The sequence below is a fragment of the Cucumis sativus genome, unplaced genomic scaffold, assembly GCF_000004075.3.
Source record: "Cucumis sativus cultivar 9930 unplaced genomic scaffold, Cucumber_9930_V3 scaffold117, whole genome shotgun sequence".
Taxonomy (NCBI): Eukaryota; Viridiplantae; Streptophyta; class Magnoliopsida; order Cucurbitales; family Cucurbitaceae; genus Cucumis; species Cucumis sativus.
Genome location: NW_022279523.1, coordinates 2,969 through 23,276, shown reverse-complemented (window position 1 = coordinate 23,276; position 20,308 = coordinate 2,969). Strand labels below are relative to the sequence as shown.

Sequence of the window (20,308 nt, the reverse complement as noted above, 5' to 3'; positions counted from 1 at the left end):
GACCCAACTTTTCTAGGTAAGTCGAGGTCGTTAATTTTTGACAAAAGACTTTGGTTGATACAAAATGAAATGTAAGCCAATTGAAAAACAACTTTAAGTCAAGCCTGATTTTCAAATATTCCAAAAACTTAAAAAAAGTACTATTTACAAATAAAAGTTTGTAAGCTAAATTTCAATACAACGTCTTAAACCTAAAAAAAAAACAATAAGCGGAAGCAAAATAACACATTTCCTATGGCAATCACGCTTCCTTCCTGCCCCTCGCCGGTTTGCCGCCTTTATTACATTTGCCTGAAAATTAAACATAAGAAGGGTGAGTATAAAAATACCCAGTAAGAGACCAACTGGTGATTTAATTATCAAAGATATTATGATTTTGTCCAGTTTTTTTTTCAGTCACTACTAGAAAAATGGATTTTAATCAAGACATTGTGTCGTTGAAAATAAAAGAAAAAAGAGGTGAGATGAGGTACATTGTGTTGTTGAAAATAAAAATATGGATTATTTCTTAAAACAATCATATTGACACAATTTAATTTATTTCAAACCAATTTTTGCGTAATTAATTAACAATTTTTTTCTCATTAAAAACATTTTCAAATGAAAAAACCTCAAATTTCAAAAAAGTTCGAAGTGGGCTACCAAGTGGTTATGAAGAACCCTTGCCCTCCAATTTTTTGCCACTTGCCGTCGTCGATTCCACACTCCAACCACTGTTGTCATTGCTCCCACAACAAGCCTTCGCCGTCAAACCCACCAATCTAGCCACTTTCGTCGAATAAATTTATTTAGAAATATAAGTTTTAATGACACTTGAAATCAAGAAAAAGGGATATGAGGGAATAAAATGTGTCGTTAAAAATAAAAATACAAAATTTTTTGTGACACAAATTGAGTTTTCTTGACAAAATTTTCGCATCGTAAATAATGGCATAAATTATGTGTCATTAAAAATTACCCTAATAAAAAATCAATGTTTTCCTTCAATCATACGCTTTTTGATTTAAAACAAATAATTCGAAGCTTTCATCCCACTTGTGAACAATGACCGAAAAAAACCTTACTTCATCCCACATCGTCACTGTCTTTAGCTCTCTCGCAAATGCTCTCTGGCGACGTTCCCCCTCTCTCGCAAATACTCTTCACGACTTTTCCTCTCTCTCAAAATTAAGCTCTTCGCCCACCGTTTGAAGGAACTCACCAAATTTGCAAGTAATTGAAGAATTTGTGGTCCATGAGATCGATTAAGTCCATTTATGAGTTAGTTTGATTAGATTATGTCACATATACATGTATTACAATTAAGGGACACTTGCGAAAGTGGCAAAATAAGTTATAATAATTAAGTCCATAGAACACATACTTTATTATTTGAGAAAGTGACAAAAACAAAGACCAACTGTAACGACCCAACTTTTCTAGGTAAGTCGAGGTCGTTAATTTTTGACAAAAACTTTGGTTGATACAAAATGAAATGTAAGCCAATTGAAAAACAACTTTAAGTCAGGCCTGATTTTCAAATATTCCAAAAACTTAAAAAAAGTACTATTTACAAATAAAAGTTTGTAAGCTAAGTTTCAATACAACGTCTTAAACCTAAAAAAAACAATAAGCGGAAGCAAAATAACACATTTCCTATGGCAATCACACTTCCTTCCTGCCCCTCGCCGGTTTGCCGCCTTTATTACTTTTGCCTGAAAATTAAACATAAGAAGGGTGAGTATAAAAATACCCAATAAGAGACCCTCTACTGGTCCCGTCAGGGGAAAAATAAATTGTTAACATTCTATTGGGACACCTTGTACGGTCGCAGTCTTGTGATCCCACATTCTATTGGGACACCCTGTACGGTCGCAGTCTTGTGATCCCGTAGGATGCACATTTCAGTCTAACGCCCTGAGGGACGTACATTTCAGTGTAGTGTTCTGCAGAAACACATATCAGTCTAATGCTCCTGAAGGTGCAGAATAATTGGTGATCCCGTGGGACACCTACAAGGCACACATCCCAATAAAAGCTAACAATTTTTCCCCTCAATCCATTCGTACCATCTTTCAGCTACTTCAAAATATAAAGTTCTTTCACTCAACTTATCTCACTTTAGCCCAATGTCTGTCAGTAACATACTAATACGTCAGTCAATCAAACTATATAGTCATAACGCCTCTCAGTTCACCAGCACACAGTCATACTTTAGTATAACGTACACCCAGTCTAAACGACAATCACAAGTTCACATCCGCATCTCATACAAACACAATCTACAATTGTCGTCCTGTCTACATCCACACACATATATATATATTCCAAGACAATCACAATATGCATTCAACATCAAGTCTACTTCAATCCATGTGTATATATATATTTTCAGTCATCCACAGTATACATTCAACACCGAACCTACATCCATACGTATATATATATATTGTCTCAACACATTTACTCAATCAGAGGTGACTAACATTACAATTTAAAAGCATAGGTGAGTCCAGTAGAAAATAAAATCCCTTACCTCACTTTTATGCAAGTTGTTCAATCTACTAAATCCAATGAATCAAATCCTAAACATAATCAATCATAAAATCAACATCTTTCTAAATAGTTTCAACCATTCAAATTACCCAATATGTAAATTCCACAACTTATCCAAGAAGTGGAAAATCAAGTCCACTTCAACCTTTTGGAAAATCAAAGATTCGCTCACTGAATCAAGATGTACCTTCAAGAATTAAGCATTTCGCCAACAATTAAATCCAATGGCAGCATTCAACAAAAACCAAGAAACCAACAAAAACCATAACTTGTTCTTACCCAAATATGAGCCCAATGGTTCACGGCGAGGCAAAAATGACAATCAAGAACGAATCAAGCGGCTGTAAATAGAGCAACACTGAATGCGACTCAACTGGAAAAGAAAATCGGCTTCAAATCGTAACTCCGTCTTACAACGAGCAGAGGGACACGTAATTTAGGAAGAGATCGGCTTGGATCCGTGTATGACTTCACGAGATGTATGCGTCGACGGCTTCACGAAGGTGAAGACAGACGCGGTCGGAGAGTCGCGCGGCAGTGCAGAAAACGGAGGAGAAAGGAATGGGCGGCGGCTGGGCTTGGCTTCGACGGAGGCAGAGATTGCGCAGCAGGTCTTCACGAACGGAGAGGAAAGGAATGGGCACGACGACGCAGATCTGGACGACTGCTGCAAGGTGACGCGTACGGCTTGCTTCACGAACCGATCGACGATTGCAGCGACGGATCTGGGTTATGGCGAACTGCAAGGGTGAAGCACATGCGGCGGCGAGGACCTAGACGGCTCGGCGATGCAGATCTGGACGACGATTTGCTTTCCGAGGGAGGCACGACGGTTGTGAGCGGAGAGGCACGGCGGTTGTGAGCGAATGGGCGCGGCGGTTTCGATCCGAAGGAGAAAAGGAAGACGACCGGAAAGAAGAAGAAGAAACGACCGGCAGCTTGTGTGGCCGACTGGGTGAACGGAGAAGAGAGGGATGTGCGGCTGCTAGGGTACGGGAAGGAGAAAGGGATGGAGGACGCACGGGAGGAAGAAGGAAGGAAAATTTTCTTTTTTCTTTTCTTTTATTTAAATAATAAAAATAAAACTAAAATATAAATAAATATATATATAATAAAATTTCTTTTTCTTTTCTTTTATTTAAACTAAATAATAAAACTAAAATATAAATAAATAATATATAATAATTATATTATCACATTTTCAAATCTTCTTTCCCCCCCCCCCCCCCCTTCAACATATTTTCTTCAAAACAATAAATATTGTACAAATCGAAAAAATCTCTTAAAATAAAATACCTTCGAGTTTGGGGCGTTACACCAACTCACACATCAAGAGGTAAAATGTCACAAATGCTCTCGTTATTGATGTACATTTGATACACCTTATACACGTCTGATACACCTAATACCTCTTGATACATTAAGTCCATTTATGAGTTAGTTTGATTAGATTATGTCACATATATATGTATTACAATTAAGGGACACTTGCGAAAATGGCAAAATAAGTTATAATAATTAAATCCATAGAACACATACTTTATTATTTGAGAAAATGACAAAAACAAAGACCAACTCACACATCAAGAGGTAAAATGTCACAAATACCCTCGTTATTGATGTACATTTGATACACCTTATACACGTCTGATACACCTAATACCCCTTGATACACTTGATACTTCTTACTGATACACTTGATACATTTGATAGATTCAATTCATGCACTCGGTACTCATTGATACACTCGATACTTTTTGATACACACCTGAAACATCTTCATACACATAATACTTCTCGTTCCACATAATACTTCTCGTTACACTTGATTCTTCTTGATACACTTGATACCCCTGAGACCTTGATACACTTGATTAGTTTGATACACTTAAAGAACTTCACTTATAAGTTTGATACACTTGATACACCACTAATAAACTTGTTATATACTTCATTGGTACACTTAACAAATTCGATATGTTTGATGTACATGCACTACAAGAAATTTACCCTTTGTCGATGAAAAATATCGTCAGTAAATCTTCAAAAACTAATCAACTTTTCTTTTGCTAACGAAATTAAGTTGTCAACACACACCGTCAGGTAGGTCTGTCGGAAGATCCTCTATCGATGGCAAAAAATAACTGTCAGCAAAAATAGGAACTATCGATGAAATTGAACCATTAGTAGGCGTGTGTGTGTGCGCTCGTGTGTGCGCATGTCCACGTGTGCTTGGGTGTGTGTATGCGCACATACATGTGTACGTGAGTAGGTGTGTGCGTGTTTCCGTGTGCATTTGTGTGCGTACGGTTTGGTGTGCGTGTGCATGTGTGTGTTTGTGTGTGTGTGCGTGTATGGGTGCACGCGCGTGCAAGTGTATGTATGTGTGTGCGTGTGTGATTGTGTGTGAATAAGTTGATATTTTTTAATGTTGAGTTTCTCCCAATTTTAAAACAATAATTTAATTATCTTGATATTCAAGCCATTAATATTATTGTGAGATAAAGATAGTGAATAAGTTGATATTTTTTAATTTTGAAATTCAGTTAAAGTTATTTTGATACAAAATCTATTGCTGAGATTATCATATTCTGAAAAATAATAATTTTGTTATTTTGAAATTCAATTTGGTTATTTTGAAATTCAAATTCAATTAGGTTATTTTGAAATTAGTAAGATTAAATAAAGTTGAAGTCTTGAATCCATTAGTTGAGTCCCGAGATATTAAGAAAAAAGTATGATATGAGTTTATGTATCTTTTTCAGGTAAAAAATAATTAAAAGCTGATAAATGCATAATATAAATTAATTACAATATAGAAACAAGATAATTTTAGTTGGAGAATGTGGATATTTTGGTATTTTATAAAATATTATGCACGTGCAAAAAATGTTATTTGCTAAAATTAACAAAAAAAATAGTTTTGCCATTTTTCAAAATGACCCATAAAAATGTTGCTATATCTCTTATGACAGAGTGTATATCTACTGGTTCATATTCGACATGTTTGTTGCTAATAGAATTGGATAAAATCGCATTATATTGAAATAATTACACGAATGACACTTTTAAGCCAATATTGGTAGAAATTATAGTTTAATTAATGTTATTAAGTCAAATGAACATGGTTTAAAAGTCCTTCTAAACACAATTAATGTAGTTGTTTTAAATTTTAACTCATTTATACATCTTTATGCATATGTGCGTGTGTACGTGTGCGCGTGTAGGTAGGTGTGCGTATGTGTATGTGCGTGTGTTCGTGCGAGTGTCCGTGTGCATGTGTGTGTGGGTGTGTGCATGTTTGTATGTGTTTGTGCGTGCGTGTGTGTGCACGGGCTATTGCGTGTGTGCTTGGGTGTGTGTGGGTGTGCTCGCGCGTGCGTGTTTGTGTGCGTGTGCGTATGTGTTTACGTGTGTGCGTTTGTGCGTACGCGTGTGTGCGTTTGTGCATGTGTGTGTGCTTGTGCGCGTGTGGATAGGTGTGTGTGTGTGCATGCGTGCGCGTGTGCATGTGTGTGTGCGTGCGTTCGTGCGTCTGTGGGTGTCTATGTGTAGGTGTGCGTGTGGACGCGTGTGTGTAAGTGTGCATGTGTACGTGTGTGCGCAGTGCTTCTATGCTTGTGTGCGAACAAGTTAATATTTTTTAATGTTGAGTTTCTTCCAATTTTAAAATAATAATTTAATTATCATGATATTCAAGGCATTAATGTTATTTTGAGATAAAGATAGTGAACAGGTTGATATTTTTTAATTTTGAAATTCAATTAAGGTTATTTTAATACAAAATCTATCGTTGAGACTCTCAAATTTCGAAAAATAATAATTTTGTTATTTTGAAATTCAATTTTGTTATTTTGAAATTCAAATTTAATTAGGTTATTTTGAAATTAGTATGATTGAATAAAGTTATTAATATGTTGAATTAATTAGTTGAGTCTCGAGATATTAAGAAAAATATTATGATATGAGTTGATATATCTATTTCAAGTAAAAGATAATTAAAAGCTGATAAATGCATAACATAAATTAATTACAATGTAGAAACGAAATAATTACAGTTGAAGAATGTTGATATTTTGGTATTTTATAAAATACCATGCACGTGCAAAAAATGCTAGTTGCTAAAATTCAAAGGAAAAAGTAGTTTTGTCATTTTTCAAAATGACCCCTAAAAACGTTGTTATGTCTCTTATGACAAAGAGTGTAGATCTACTGATCCATATTCGATTTTTTTTTTGTTGGTAAAATTGGATAAGACCGCATTATATTGAAATAATTACACGAATGACAGTTTTAAGCCAATATTGATAGAAATTATAATTTAATAAATGTTATTAAGTCAAATGAACATGGTTTAAAACTCTTTCTACACATAATTAATGTATTTGTTTTTTAACTTTAATTAATTTACACATCTTTGTGCGTGTGTGCATATGTGCGCGTGCGTGTGCGTGTGTGGATGGGTGTGTGTGCGTGCGTGTGCGTGTGTTGTGCACGTGTGCGCGTGTGCTTGTGTGCGAACAAGTTGATATTTGTTAATGTAAAATTTCTCCCAATTTTAAAATAATAATTCAATTATCTTGATATTCAAGTCATTAATGTTATTTTGAGAATAAAGATAGTGTACAAGTTGATATTTTTTAATTTTGAAATTCAATTAAAGTTATTTTGATACAAAATCTATCGTTGAGATTCTCAAATTTCGAAAAATAATAATTTTGTTATTTTGAAATTGAAATTTAATTAGGTTATTTTGAAATTAGTAAGATTGAATAAAATTAAAATCTTGAATCAATTAGTTGAGTCCCGAGATATTAAGAAAAAAGTTATGATGTATGTATCTTTTTCAGGTAAAAAATAATTAAAAGCTAATAAATGCATAACATAAATTAATTACAACGTAGAAACGAAATAATTACTGTTTGAGAAGGTGAATATTTTGGTATTTTATAAAATATCATGCACACGTGCAAAAAATTCTATTTGCTAAAATTTAAAAGAAAAAGTAGTTTTGCCATTTTTCAAAATGACCCATAAACACGTTGCTATATCTCTTATGACAAAGAGTGTGCCTCTACTGGTACATATTCGACTTGTTTTTTGTTCGTAAAATTGGATAAGACTGCATTATATTGAAATAATTACACTAACGACACTTTTAAACCAATATTGATAGAAATTATAATTTAATTAACGTTATTAAGTCAAATGAACATGGCTTAAAAGTCTTTCTAAACACAATTATTGTAGTTATTTTTTAATTTTAATTCATTTATACATCTTTGTGCATATGTGCGTGTGTGCAGTGCGTGTGCGCGAGTGCGTACGTGTGTGCGTATGCACGTGTCCACGTGTGCGTGGGTGTGTGTGTCTACGTGTGCGTGGGTGTGAGTGTCCACGTGTGCGCGTTTGTGCGTGTGCGTGTGGGTGTGTGTGCGTATACGCGCGCGTGCGTGTGTACGTGAGTGGGCGTGTGCGCTTTTTGTGCTTTTCTTTCAATTTTAAAATAATAATTTAATTATCTTGATATTCAAGTCATTAAAATTATTTTGAGATAAGGTTATTTTAATATAAAATCTATCGTTGAGATTCTCAAATTCTAAAAATTAATAATTTTGAAATTTTGAAATTCAATTTGGTTATTTTGAAATTCAAATTCAATTAGGTTATTTTGAAATTAGTAAGATTGAATAATGTTATTAAAATGTTGAATCAATTAGTTGAGTCCCGAGATTTTAAGAGAAAAGTTATGATATGAGTTGATGTATCTATTTCAAGTAAAAATTAATTAAAAGTTGATAAATACATAACATAAATTAATTATAATGTAAGAACAAAATAGTTATAGTTGGAGAATGTGAATATTTTGGTATTTTATAAAATACCATGCACGTGCAAAAACTGTTGTTTGCTAAAATTGAAAAGAAAAAGTAGTTTTGCCATTTTTCAAATTGACCCCTAAAAACGTTGGATTTTTGTGTATTCCCTTGGGCTTTCTTGTTCAATATTTAGTCAAATTGTAGTATACATAAAATTTATGTTTGTTACGTCACAAGATTTCATTCACTATTTGTGTCTGTATTATTTTATATTTTATACAGGAGACTCCGTTTGAGTGTTGAGCTAGTAATGGGAGGGACTACCATTGACCCCAAAATTACAAGGTTTCATGTTGCTTACTGGATCATTAATGATTCGTCTCTATCTTTGGCTCAGCGAGTGGTGGAGTTGGAAGCCCCTGAAAGTGTAGATTTAGACTCTCTACCGTTGTCAAGAGCTGTTAAGTATGCAAAAATGGCCTTGAGAAATCCTATAAACTCTCTGAACAAGAGACATTCTAGTGTAAGAAGAAATGCTCAAGTCCTTGAAGAAATTGAGGACACAACTCCAATTCCTAGCATGGTTTCTCCCTAAGACTATGCTGGTCCTAGTCGGGGAGTGGCATTTACATCCCAGAAAGACACACATGTATCACCTCGTGTTGGCACTTCCATTGCAATGCACAACTCTGACATATATAGTGCCGACATTTCCTTCCTTAAGCTTGAAAAAAAGGTGATTTGATGTCCATAAAAAATTAACTAAGCAGTTAGATATTTTCTAATATGTATCTCACGTAATTTGATGCTCATTGATACTGCAGTACTGTGTCAGGAACGTGTTGATGTAAAATCTTTCAGTTTTGATGGATCTTATTACAAGCTTTCAACTCTTCTTAGCACGACTTCTGACAGAACAAAGGTTTTGATATATCTTTACACGATCGCATATCACATATATGAACGATCGCATATCCCATCTGAAATATCGATCACCCTTGGTAAAACAACCGTTTAGATATTCTACACGATTGTTTGCTTAAGGATACACGATCATTTTGTAACTATTTTTTTTATTATCCTTTTTTCTTTCTATACTAGAACCAGAATCAATTGTTTGATGATATTAACAACATGTATGATGATCTTCGTGATGATTCTAGTCATCACAATCTGGACAAGAATGATGACCATCAAAATAACAAACATGTGATCATCCATGAGAATCCATTTGTTCAAGAGTCACATCTTCAAGAATCTACTGTAGAAACTCAACAGTTAGTGTTTAATTCATTAGTTACCGCTTTATATTGTTTAAAATTGCTTAGATTATAAATAAACAACAATAATTTTTTTTCTTTTCTGTGTAGGGAACAAAAATGAACAACGCCTCAACATCAAGAGTAGTCAGGCAGTGATATTAGCATATATGGCAGAGATGCACATTTGATATTAACTATAAGTAATATAGCAGAAAATATGGAAGGTCATACTCAAACAGAAAAGGGACTGCTAGAAATGATTGAAAATCTTCCGTTGGTAAGCCAACCACTTCCACTTTGTGAGATGCTACCATTAACTACTGTCAAAGGTCTTGCATTAGTTTAATTGGTATGTGTGCCCTAAAGGGATAAAAGCTCTTGGCAGTGAAAGACTTTACAAAACCATTCATCAATTTTAATTTGAAAATTCCAAAATACCAGTACATTGACAATATTTAGAATCAAAGTTCTAAATAAAGAACTAAATATGCTTTTAAATTAAAAGATTCATAGAACTTACTCTTGTTGACGTCTTTGAATCTATAATCCACCGAATTGGGGACACCACCCGTTGGAGACCTTCCTATCTTCGAAGATGAGATTGGTTTGTGGAAAACAATTGGAATGAAAAAAAAAATTTAGAGAGAAACTATGTAACACCCCCAATATCAAGGTATTTCTCTCAAGCTAAATTTTTTAAATTTTATTAAGATTTTAAGGAATTTGGTTGTGGTGTGGATTTAGCAGGAAGTGAAGGGGGCTTTTATGAAAAAATATACTAATACTAAAGGTTAAATAATAATAATAATAATAGAATTAATGTTATTATTAATTTAAAATATCAATTCTTTATTGATTCACGTGCAACCCCATCTCTTTCTCCTTCACTCTTCCTCTTCCCCGTGCCCACCGCCACCTGCCTCCCTTAGCCATTTTATATTACTCTTGGACGTCAGCCGGCCACGTCGTCACCGATCCCTTCGTCTCCGTTGAAGCCGAAGCACCGTTCGTCGTGAGTTCGAACTCTCGGCATCGCGTCTCACCTCTGTTTTCCAGCCAAGCTGTGATTCATTCGCGCGTAGCTCCTTCGACGTTCGCGCCACCACATTCTGCTCCAGGTGACGAGGAGCGTCACCGATTGACCTATCATCTCACCGGCGTTGTTACTTAGTTGAAGCAGTCGTCGACCAGACCTGAGCCCGTCACGTCTGTTGAAGTGCCGTCGCGCGGCTCTTCACCTTCCAGCCATGGGTTGTAAGCTGAAGTTTGTTTTTGTTTGTTGATTAGATCTGATCTATTACACGCGTCGATTCCAGTTATTCGAAGTTGTTGCCCCCATTTTACTCTAATTTTTGGGATTTTTGTGGTAAGTTGTATTGGTGAGTGTGGTGGTTTTACATTGTAATTATCCTTGGGTTGTAGTTTTGGATAATTAGTTAAATTGTTAATTGATTCTTGAAGTTAGCGTTTGAGTTCTTTGGATTCACAACTAAATTGTAGATTTGTTGGAGTTCGATTCGCCAATACTTTGATAAGCTAGAATTTACATTGAGGAAATTAAATGAAAGAAAGTATTGTGAAAGTAATTGAGTTCCATATTCTTAGTATTAGGTTTCCTTCGTTCGAGAAATTTAAGTAACATTAAAGTAAGGGGTTTCTATTACTGGACTCTTTGAAAGTTTTGAAATGTGTTGACTGTTTGGATCTCTGGACTTAGTATGGTTTACCAAATATGTAGAAGTAGATATGATGACAAATGTATATTATGCCAGACTAGTATAGAAGTAGATACGATGGATAATGTATTTGTAAACTGAGAAAGGTGTTATGTATATATATATATCTTGACTGTCTGGTGTGTTGTTATAGTATCAACTGATTTTGTGATAGATTGAATAGATTGAACGTAAGTGTGTTAAGTTGGATTGATGATATGATTGTAACGACCCAACTTTTCTAAGTAAGTCGAGGTCATTAATTTTTTTTACAAATAAAAGACTTTGATTAATATAAAACAAAACGTAAGCTAATTTAAAAACATCTTTAAGTCAGGCCTGAATTTCAAACATTTAAGAAAACATAAAAACAATACTATTTACAATAAACGTTTGTAAGCAAACTTTCAATTCATCTTAAACCTCACAAGAACCCATAAGCGGAAGCAAACAACATATTTCCTATGGCAGTCACGCTTCCTTCCTGCCCCTCGCCGGTTTGCCGCTTTTATTACCTTTGCCTGAAAATTAAACATAAGAAGGGTGAGTATTTAAATACTCAGTAAGAGACCCTCTACTGTCCCGTCAGGGGAAAATAAATTGTTAACGTTCTATTGGGACACCATGTACAGTCGCAGTCTTGTGATCCCGTAGGATACACATCTCAGTCTAACGCCCCGAGGGACGTACATATCAGTCTAGTGTTCTGAAGAAACACATATCAGTCTAATGCTCCCGAAGGTGCACAATAAATTGGTGATTCCGTGGGACACCTACAAGGTACACATCCCAATACAATCTAACAATTTTCCCCTCATTCCATTCAATCCATCTTTCAATTACTTCAAAACACAAAGTTCTTTCTTTCAACGTCCTAACAGTCAACTTATTTTACTTCAGTCATATGTCTGTCAATAATATGCTAATACATCAGTCAATCAAACTATACAGTCAACACACCCCTCAGTTCATCAGCACACAGTCATACTTTAACGTAACGTACACCCAATCTAAACGAAAATCACAAGTTCACATCTGCATCTCATACAAACACAATCTACAATCTTCGTCCTGTCCACATACACACACTTATATATATATTCCATGACAATCACGATATACATTCGACGTCAAGTCTACTTCAATTCATATGCATTCATATATATTTTCAGTCAATCCACAGTATACATTTAACACATACAATTCACAGTCATAAGTGAGTCCAGTAGAAAATCCCTTACCTCAAAGTTAGGGAAGCTCCTTAATCAACTAACGTCCTCGAAACAATCCTAAGCATCACGATACATATGTCACTTACTTTCCTCAACGTAAGTTCCAACTCACCGATATATTGGCGAACTGAACCTTCAACAATTCACAAACAGGTTTTGAATGTAAGGGAGCCTAACGTTACTCCCAACACCTCAACGCACGAATGTCGAACTCGCAGCAAAAATCCTAAGTGTGGGTCGGTCAGCGATCGGCCAAAGGGAACGTGGCGGCTGAGCTTCACGGATGGAGACCGTCGCGCGAACAGACCGCGAATCTGAACGGTTACAACAAATCTGAACGGTTACAGTAAATCTGAACGGTTACAGCAACTAGTCGGCCGACGTTGATAGCAGGTGGAGCGGCGGTTGTGAGCGAGGAGCGTGGTCGACGGAGACAGAACCGGCGGAGACGGTTGCAGAACCGTGGCTTCGACGGAGACAGAACCGGCGATGGAGACGGCAGATCGGCGCGCGGGACGACTGCTGCAAGGTTGCTTCGCGAACCGGAGATGGAGACGGCAGATCGGCGCGCGGGACGACTGCTGCAAGGTTGCTTTGTGAACCGGAGATGGAGACGGCAGATCGGGCGTTCGGCTTCAGTAGGGGAGACGCGGCGGTGAGGCTGGGTTTGGACGGAGCGGAGAGGAGAAGAGAAGAAGGAGATGGCCGGCGGAAGATGGTCGGCGGCTTGCTGCGAACGGAAGGAGAAGAGGAATGGAGGTCGGCGGTTGCTGCGAACGGATGGGGGTCGGTCGCGGCGCTGGGCGGAAGAAGAAAAGAGAAAGAGAAAGAGAAACGAAAGAAGAGAAGTCTCGGGGTGGCGGTTGCTGGGCTGCGGCGGCGGTTGCTGAGCTGCGAACGGAGAGAAGGGGAAGGGCGCACGGGGAGGAAGGAGAAGAGAGAAAAGAAAAGAAAAAGAAAAGAAAAAGAAAAAAGAAAAGAAAAAAAAATATATAATAAAGAATTTTCTTTTTCTTTTCTTTTTATTTAAATTAAATAAAAATATATAAAAAAATAAAAAAATGTATATATATATATATTTTTACCTTTGGGGCTTTACAATGATGAAGTAGTTTGACTATACTAGGAATGGATTGATTAAATGTTTATAACGGACTAAGGGAAAATTGTTAGCTTTGTCGATTGGGTAGTGTGCCTTGCAGGTGTCCTACGGGATCACCACCTGTTGTGCATTCTTCGAGAGCACTAGAATGACATGTGCATTCTTCGAGAGCAATAGACTGATATGTGCATTCTTCGAAAGCACTAGACTTACATGTGCTTTCTGAAGAGCACTAGACTAATATTTGTGTCCTTTAGGGCATTGGACTGATTATGTGTATTTCTACATGATCACAAGACTTTTAAAGTGCAGGGCACCTCCAATAGGAAGTTAACAATTTTATTTTTCTTCTAACAAGATCAGTAGTGGGTCTCTTACTGGGTATGTTTATACTCACCCTTTTATGTTTAATCTTTTTCCGCGAAACTGCCATAGGGAAATGTCCTTCAAATTGCTTATACTTTATATTTTTTTTATTTTGGTTTCTTTAGTAATTGAGACTGTTTTGGGTTTCATGATTGAACGACTTTTATGTTCTTGAACTTTCTTTATTATCGATACTTTTACACTTTCAAAATTTTATTTGAAATAGAGCCCGAATAAAAACTCTTTAATGTTGTTAAAAAATATATTTTTTTAAATTATAAAGTCTTATGGTTAAAGGACGAATCTAGTTTTAAAGTAATAACTTCAGCTTAATTCGAAAAATTAGGTCGTTACAATCTATTTTGCATAAAAGAAAATCATCGATTTTATTTTGGTTAAGAAAAGCTGTTTTTCTTCTACATATTTATAACTCTCTTTCTTTCATTGAGTAGGAGACGGGGTAAGAGAAAATCATAGGATTCTATTAACTTAAAAAATATTAAATTAATAGAAGTTTCAAATCAACTATCTAATTAACCATTAATCAATTAGTTAATAATTAATTAAATCATATTTAATTAATATTTCATTTAAATCTTATTGAATGAATATCTCTCCAATACCTTATAGTTTTATATTAATTTAATTAAATCAAATTTAATTAAATAATATTAAACTAAACTATTAATTAATTAATAACTAAATTAAATATTTTATATTTAACTTAAGTTAAATTTGAATCATATTCTAATATAACTTTATCTCATAACTAAATTAAATTTATATAATAAAGTTTCATTAACATATAAACTTTATATTATAATGTATCACTGTATATTATACTAATTATACTAATTTCCAAAATAAATTTGAATATTTCAAATTAGAACCAATATAAATGAATCACATTATCATTTTGTATCATCCATTACTTTGTATTTAGTCATACTAATTGGATCAACCTAATACATAAAACAAATATAGAAAAATTAAAAAAAAAAAAAGCATGCACAAATAGAGACAAATAGACATTGATAGCTATCTATCTCTATCTATCTGAAACAAACACACATAAATTGTTATATTTCTCTATCGATAGACAAAAATAGCAATCTATTTATATCTACCTGAGATACAAACATTAAAAAAAAAAAACCTTACCAATAAAATTCTTGATTTTATTCTAAATGCAACACGTTCTCAGCCCAAGAAGTCAAACAACTCTTCATTGTAAAAGTAGCTTTACTTCTTTCATCAAACCACTTTTGCAATACATCTCTAATTGAACTAAGCATGGTAGCTACAGGTAGTTCTCTAAGATCTTTAAAAACTAAATTTACACTGTCTACACAATTTGATGTCATCATTCTATATATGAAACTCATTATACCTGAGATAGATTTAACCAATTTATCAAAGAACCTTGGAATCAACATGTATGATTTAACTGTGTCACCTTTTAATATCTTTACTATGTGTTCTTTTGGCCTCCAAGCTTTCTGCTAACTTATATTAACTCCAAGATTTGTACATGCCTTATGCACAATTGCTTTTGGAATGAAACGATCAGTAGACATGAACCTGAACTCATCTATCAAGCAACTGTCAATTACTGTTGAAGAAGCTTGCATGTGACAACTAGTATTCAATGAACAGTCATGTTCATAAATGTATTTTCATAGCATCCACAACTCGCTCTTCTTATCGTGTAATTGATAATGGTAACTGATCGTGTAATTCCATGTAAATTTTCGTCAAAAACTTTAAACTATCGATCTTTATAATGAAGAAGTACATAATTCTTACATTAATACTTAAATTTTGTCGTAACGACCCAACTTTTATAACTAAGTTGAAGTCATTAGTTTTTGACAAAGAGACCGTGGATTGACACAAAATATAGTAAAATTCACTTGAAATCATACGATCAAAGAAAACAAACTTAAGTTCGGGCCCTACTTCAAATAACCAAAACTTTAAAAGTACTATTTACAAAACAACAGTTCGTAAAACTCAGTTCCATCACAAAATTTTTAAACAACCTCGTGTACAAAGGAAAAACAAAAAAACATAAAGCGAAAGCATTTGAAGGACATTCCTTAATAACAAAAAAACTAGTATTTCAATGAACAGTCATGTTCATAAATGTATTTTCATAGCATCCACAACTCGCGCTTCTTATAACGAGATGTCCTAATAAACCATTTGCACTCTTCTAGTAGGCATCTAAATTCAAGAGACCTCAAATTTGATATTGTAGTTCTAAATTGAAAGTTGTTATTCACTTCTATTATGCCAAAACACTTTGAAAGCACATGCTATTCATGTGCACGTGATATTTTTTTTTAATTTCTTTGTCCCTCTTCCGCTGTACAGATATAATATAGGGGGTTTATCAGATTCCTCCTCTTTTCAAAGCCTCCAATCAAACTCAATGCTAAGTTTGACTGCTTCCTTCAGAGTGACGACCCTCATTTTCCCCCTTCCGTGGTTTGGGGAGGATTCCTCCTCTTTTTAAAGCCCTCAATCAAACTTGATGCTATGTTATAGAACGCTAAGAATAGGTGGTCTAGTTTTGGTTAGGCCAAAAGTGAAAATTTCCCACAAAAGCAACTAATAGTTAGGGAAACTCAACACATTCTACTTGACTTAATCGATTTGACTCTCTAATTTTTATGTGCTTTTTTCAATGCATATTGCATATGTTTTTTTTATAGTTGTTGATTGTCTCACATTTTTATGGTTTGCATTTACAAGCCTTTTTTTTCTTTCTTTGGTATGAAATATGGTAATAGGCCTTGCTAGAACCGGTGGGGTAATCTCCTCGATTCTTCGCAGGCATTTTGGTAGGCATATCCGGACCATCAGTGAGGATGCTCATCTTGCCAATGATACCATGGACTGAGCTCAAAGAGAGATGGAGACGAAGTCTCTATCGGAGGAGGTGAGTAATCACGCGAGCTTAGCCAGGGTAAACTTTTGGAAAGCGGTTAGAGTGGAGGAAGCCGCTATGTGCCAGAAATCGTGAGTCAGATGGTTGAAGCTAGATGACAAGAATACTGCCTTTTTTCATCGATCTGTTCGATCAAGGCAGAGCAGCAATGCTTTGAAATCAGTTATTGACCCAGATGGAAATCGATTGACTAACCATGATCAGGTGACTCAGGTGGTAGTTAATTATTTCAAAGATAGTCTGCGTTCTCAGAATATTAGCTACAGAGAGCTCTCTACTTGTATTGAGGAGATTGTTCAGTTTAGATGGACTGAGGAGTGTTGCCAGGCCCTCTAGTCGCCTATTGGCAGGGAGGAAGTGAGACGTGTTCTGTTCTCCATGGATGGTGGAAAGGCTCCAGGCCCTGATGGGTATTCAGTTGGCTTCTTCAAAGGAGCTTGGACGGTGGTTGGAGAGGGTTTCTATGATGTCGTCTTACACTTCTTTGAGACCAATTACTTCCCTCAAGGGGTGAATACGACTGCTATTACACTTATTCCTAAATGGAATTATGCTGATCGATTTGAGGATTTCAGCCCTATATCTTGTTGCAGCGTTATTTATAAGTGCATTTCAAGAATATTGGCAGATAGGCTTCGTGTGTGGCTTCCTTCTCTTGTTAGTGGAAATCAGCCAGCTTTCATCCCTGGGAGGAGTATTATTTACAATATTCTTCTTTATCAGGAGCTTGTAGGGGCATACCATTTGCACAGAGGTAAACCTCGATGCACTATGAAGGTTGACCTCCAAAAAGCTTATGATTTTGTTAATTGGGATTTCCTCTTTGGCTTGCTGATTGCCATAGGTACGCCTTTAAGATTTGTGAGTTGGGTTTGAGCGTATGTGACCTCTCCGATGTTCTCCATTATGATTAATGGATCGTTGGAAGGTTTTTTCCATGGGAGGAAAGGACTTAGACAAGGTGACCCTTTATCCCCGTTCTTATTTGTGATGGTCATGGAGGTGCTTTCTCGCATGTTGAACAGCCCACCTTAGAATTTTCAATTCCACCAGTTTTGTGAGAAGGTCAGATTAACTCATCTTACTTTTGTAGATGACCTGATGATCTTTTGTACTGCTGATAATCATTCTATTAGTTTCATAAAAGAGACTATTAAGAGGTTTGGTTGAGCTTTCAGGACTTTTTGCTAATCTTGCTAAAAGCTCAAATTTTCTTGTGGGGGTTAATAGTTCGAAAGCTTCTTGGCTTGCTGCTAACATGGATTTTTCCATTGGTCATCTCCCTGTTCGTTATCTTGGGCTTCCTCTCCTCTCTGGAAGATTGCGGAGCTCTGATTGTGATCCCCTTATTCAGCGTATTACCAGTCATATTCGGTCTTGGTCTGCTAGAGTGTTATCTTTTGTAGGTAGACTTTAGCTTGTTCGCTCAGTCCTTAGGAGCCTTCAGGTTTATTGGGCTAGTGTGTTCATGCTTCCTATGAAAGTCCACAGAGACGTTGATAAGATCTTGAGGGCTTATCTGTGGAGAGGTAAGGAGGAGGGAAGAGGTGGTGCTAAAGTTTCCTGGGATGAAGTTTGTCTTCCTTTTGATGAAGGAGGTCTTGATATTCGCGATGGATCTTCTTGGAATATAGCAAGCACGTTGAAGATATTATGGTTGCTACTTGTTAAATCTGGTAGTTTGTGGGTTGCTTGGGTGGAATCTTATATCCTTAAAGGGAGAGCGCTGTGGGAGATCGATGCTGGGGTGGGTCGATCTTTGGTGCTTTAGGGAAATCTTGCGTAAGCGGGATATCCTTAAAGCTCATGTTAAGATGAAGGTGGGCAATGGAAGGAAGTGTAGAGTGTGGTTGGTTCCATGGATTCAGGTGGGCCGATTATCCAGCAGTTTGGGTAGAGAGGTGATCTATGATGCGGGTAGTCGGTGGGATGCGAGGCTGGTGGATTTCATGGGTCGGAATGGTGATTGGAGGTGCCTGCTTGTTTCTTTGGATTTGATGGACATTTGGGATAGGGTTTAGGGAGTGAGGCCGAGTCCGAGTGTTGAGGATAGGTGGGTCTGGGTGCTGGGGAGTCATGATAGTTTTTCGATCACCAGTGAGTGGGAGACTGTTCGTCCTCATAGTAGTATGGTTGACTGGTCGGATTTACTATGGGGTGGGGGAAATATTCCTAAGCACTCCTTCTGTGCTTGGTTGGCCATCAGGGATAGGTTGGGTACTAGAGATAGGTTAAGTCGGTGGGATTTATAATCAGGGTATTGGGAAGAGTGTGAGGAGAAAACTGTGGCGCCTTCTCTCGTGTGCTACAATTTATTTCATTTGGCAGGAGCGAAATCATCGTCTTCATGGAGGTGCTGTTCGAGAGCTTATGGTTGTATTCCAGCTCATTCGGTCGTGTATTAAAGTGCGTGCTGCTTCTTGGTCGGATGGTGTTCATGGTCTTATTTAATGTTCTTTTCGTTTGCTTGTCCCCGGGCTGTGGGGTTTCTCTTCTCTTTATTAACTTTGTTGTCTTTCTCTCTTCTTCTTGTCCTTTTAATGTTTGGAACACTAGTTGGTTTCTTTTGGTTTTAGTTCTTGTTCCCGAGATGTGGGGTTGTTTTGGGTACTTATGGGTTCTGTGAGTGTTGTTCGCTCTTTTGTCTTGACCTCAGGTTGTGAGGTCCACCTTGTTGTTGTATAATATTATCATTACCTTTTCAAAAAAAAAAATCAAACTCAATGCTAAGTTTGACTGCTCCCTTCGAAGTGACAACAAGCCTCGTTTTCGCCCTACTGTGGATCGAGGAGGATTCCTCCTCTTTTTCAAAGCCCTCAATCAAACTTGATTTTGTGTTTAAAACAGTAAAAATAGATGGTCTAGTTTTGGTTAGGCCAAAAGTGATGTTTTCCCCCAAAAGCTCTAATAGCTAGGGAACTCAACATGTTCTACTTGACCTAACTGACTTGACTCTGTATTTTTTATGAGCTTTTTTTTAATGCATATTGCATATGTTTTTTTTTTATAATTGTTGATTGTCTCACTTTTTTATGGTCTGCATTTACGAGCCTCTTTTCTTTCTTTGTTATGAACTGCGGTAACTAGGCATTGCTAGAACCGATGGGGTAACATTTCTATGGTTCTACACTTAGTTCCTAAGTGTGATTTCTCACCACTAATTTTCAAAACACTTAATTTCTAAGCAACATACAATCACCTAGAAAAAAATGAAAATTGTTGTAGTTAAGATCAAAACTAAATAGTTATGAAATAAGACATAAGAGATTTGATTTTAACAACTTTCCGTTGTACTTGGGATCCACTCTGGCTTTGTGTTGGAAA

General features: G+C 36.1%; 1 protein-coding gene and 4 long non-coding RNA genes across 5 annotated transcripts; 1 reads left to right on the top strand and 4 right to left on the bottom strand.

Annotated features, from left to right (window-relative positions):
- Window positions 1-97: 97 nt before the first annotated feature.
- LOC116405557 lies at window positions 98-1,300 on the bottom strand. The gene is made up of 2 exons (XR_004218674.1): window positions 643-1,300; window positions 98-291 (listed from the first exon to the last, which is right to left on the bottom strand). It is a non-coding gene; the product is annotated as an uncharacterized LOC116405557 (long non-coding RNA).
- A 197-nt stretch (window positions 1,301-1,497) lies between these two features.
- Window positions 1,498-1,829, bottom strand: LOC116405556. Its single transcript, XR_004218673.1, has 2 exons — window positions 1,799-1,829; window positions 1,498-1,694 (listed from the first exon to the last, which is right to left on the bottom strand). It is a non-coding gene; the product is annotated as an uncharacterized LOC116405556 (long non-coding RNA).
- Window positions 1,830-2,681: 852 nt separating this feature from the next.
- On the bottom strand, window positions 2,682-3,616 carry LOC116405554. Its single transcript, XR_004218671.1, has 2 exons — window positions 2,815-3,616; window positions 2,682-2,722 (listed from the first exon to the last, which is right to left on the bottom strand). It is a non-coding gene; the product is annotated as an uncharacterized LOC116405554 (long non-coding RNA).
- Window positions 3,617-9,141: 5,525 nt separating this feature from the next.
- LOC116405552 lies at window positions 9,142-10,051 on the top strand. The gene is made up of 3 exons (XM_031889509.1): window positions 9,142-9,276; window positions 9,456-9,631; window positions 9,725-10,051. The coding sequence occupies exons 1-3, from the start codon at window positions 9,160-9,162 to the stop codon at window positions 9,735-9,737; spliced, it is 306 nt and encodes a 101-aa protein (XP_031745369.1). The 5' UTR covers window positions 9,142-9,159; the 3' UTR covers window positions 9,738-10,051.
- A 1,575-nt stretch (window positions 10,052-11,626) lies between these two features.
- Window positions 11,627-13,526, bottom strand: LOC116405555. The gene is made up of 2 exons (XR_004218672.1): window positions 12,573-13,526; window positions 11,627-11,852 (listed from the first exon to the last, which is right to left on the bottom strand). It is a non-coding gene; the product is annotated as an uncharacterized LOC116405555 (long non-coding RNA).
- Window positions 13,527-20,308: the final 6,782 nt, after the last annotated feature.

What these genes read in the sequence shown, in the direction of transcription:
- LOC116405552 (XM_031889509.1), top strand. Translation starts at nt 9,160, where the DNA reads ATGCTCATTGATACTGCAGTACTGTGTCAGGAACGTGTTGATGTAAAA. An exon ending in CGACTTCTGACAGAACAAAG is followed by an intron (nt 9,277 to 9,455) that starts GTTTTGATATAT and finishes TTTCTATACTAG; the next exon opens with AACCAGAATCAATTGTTTGA.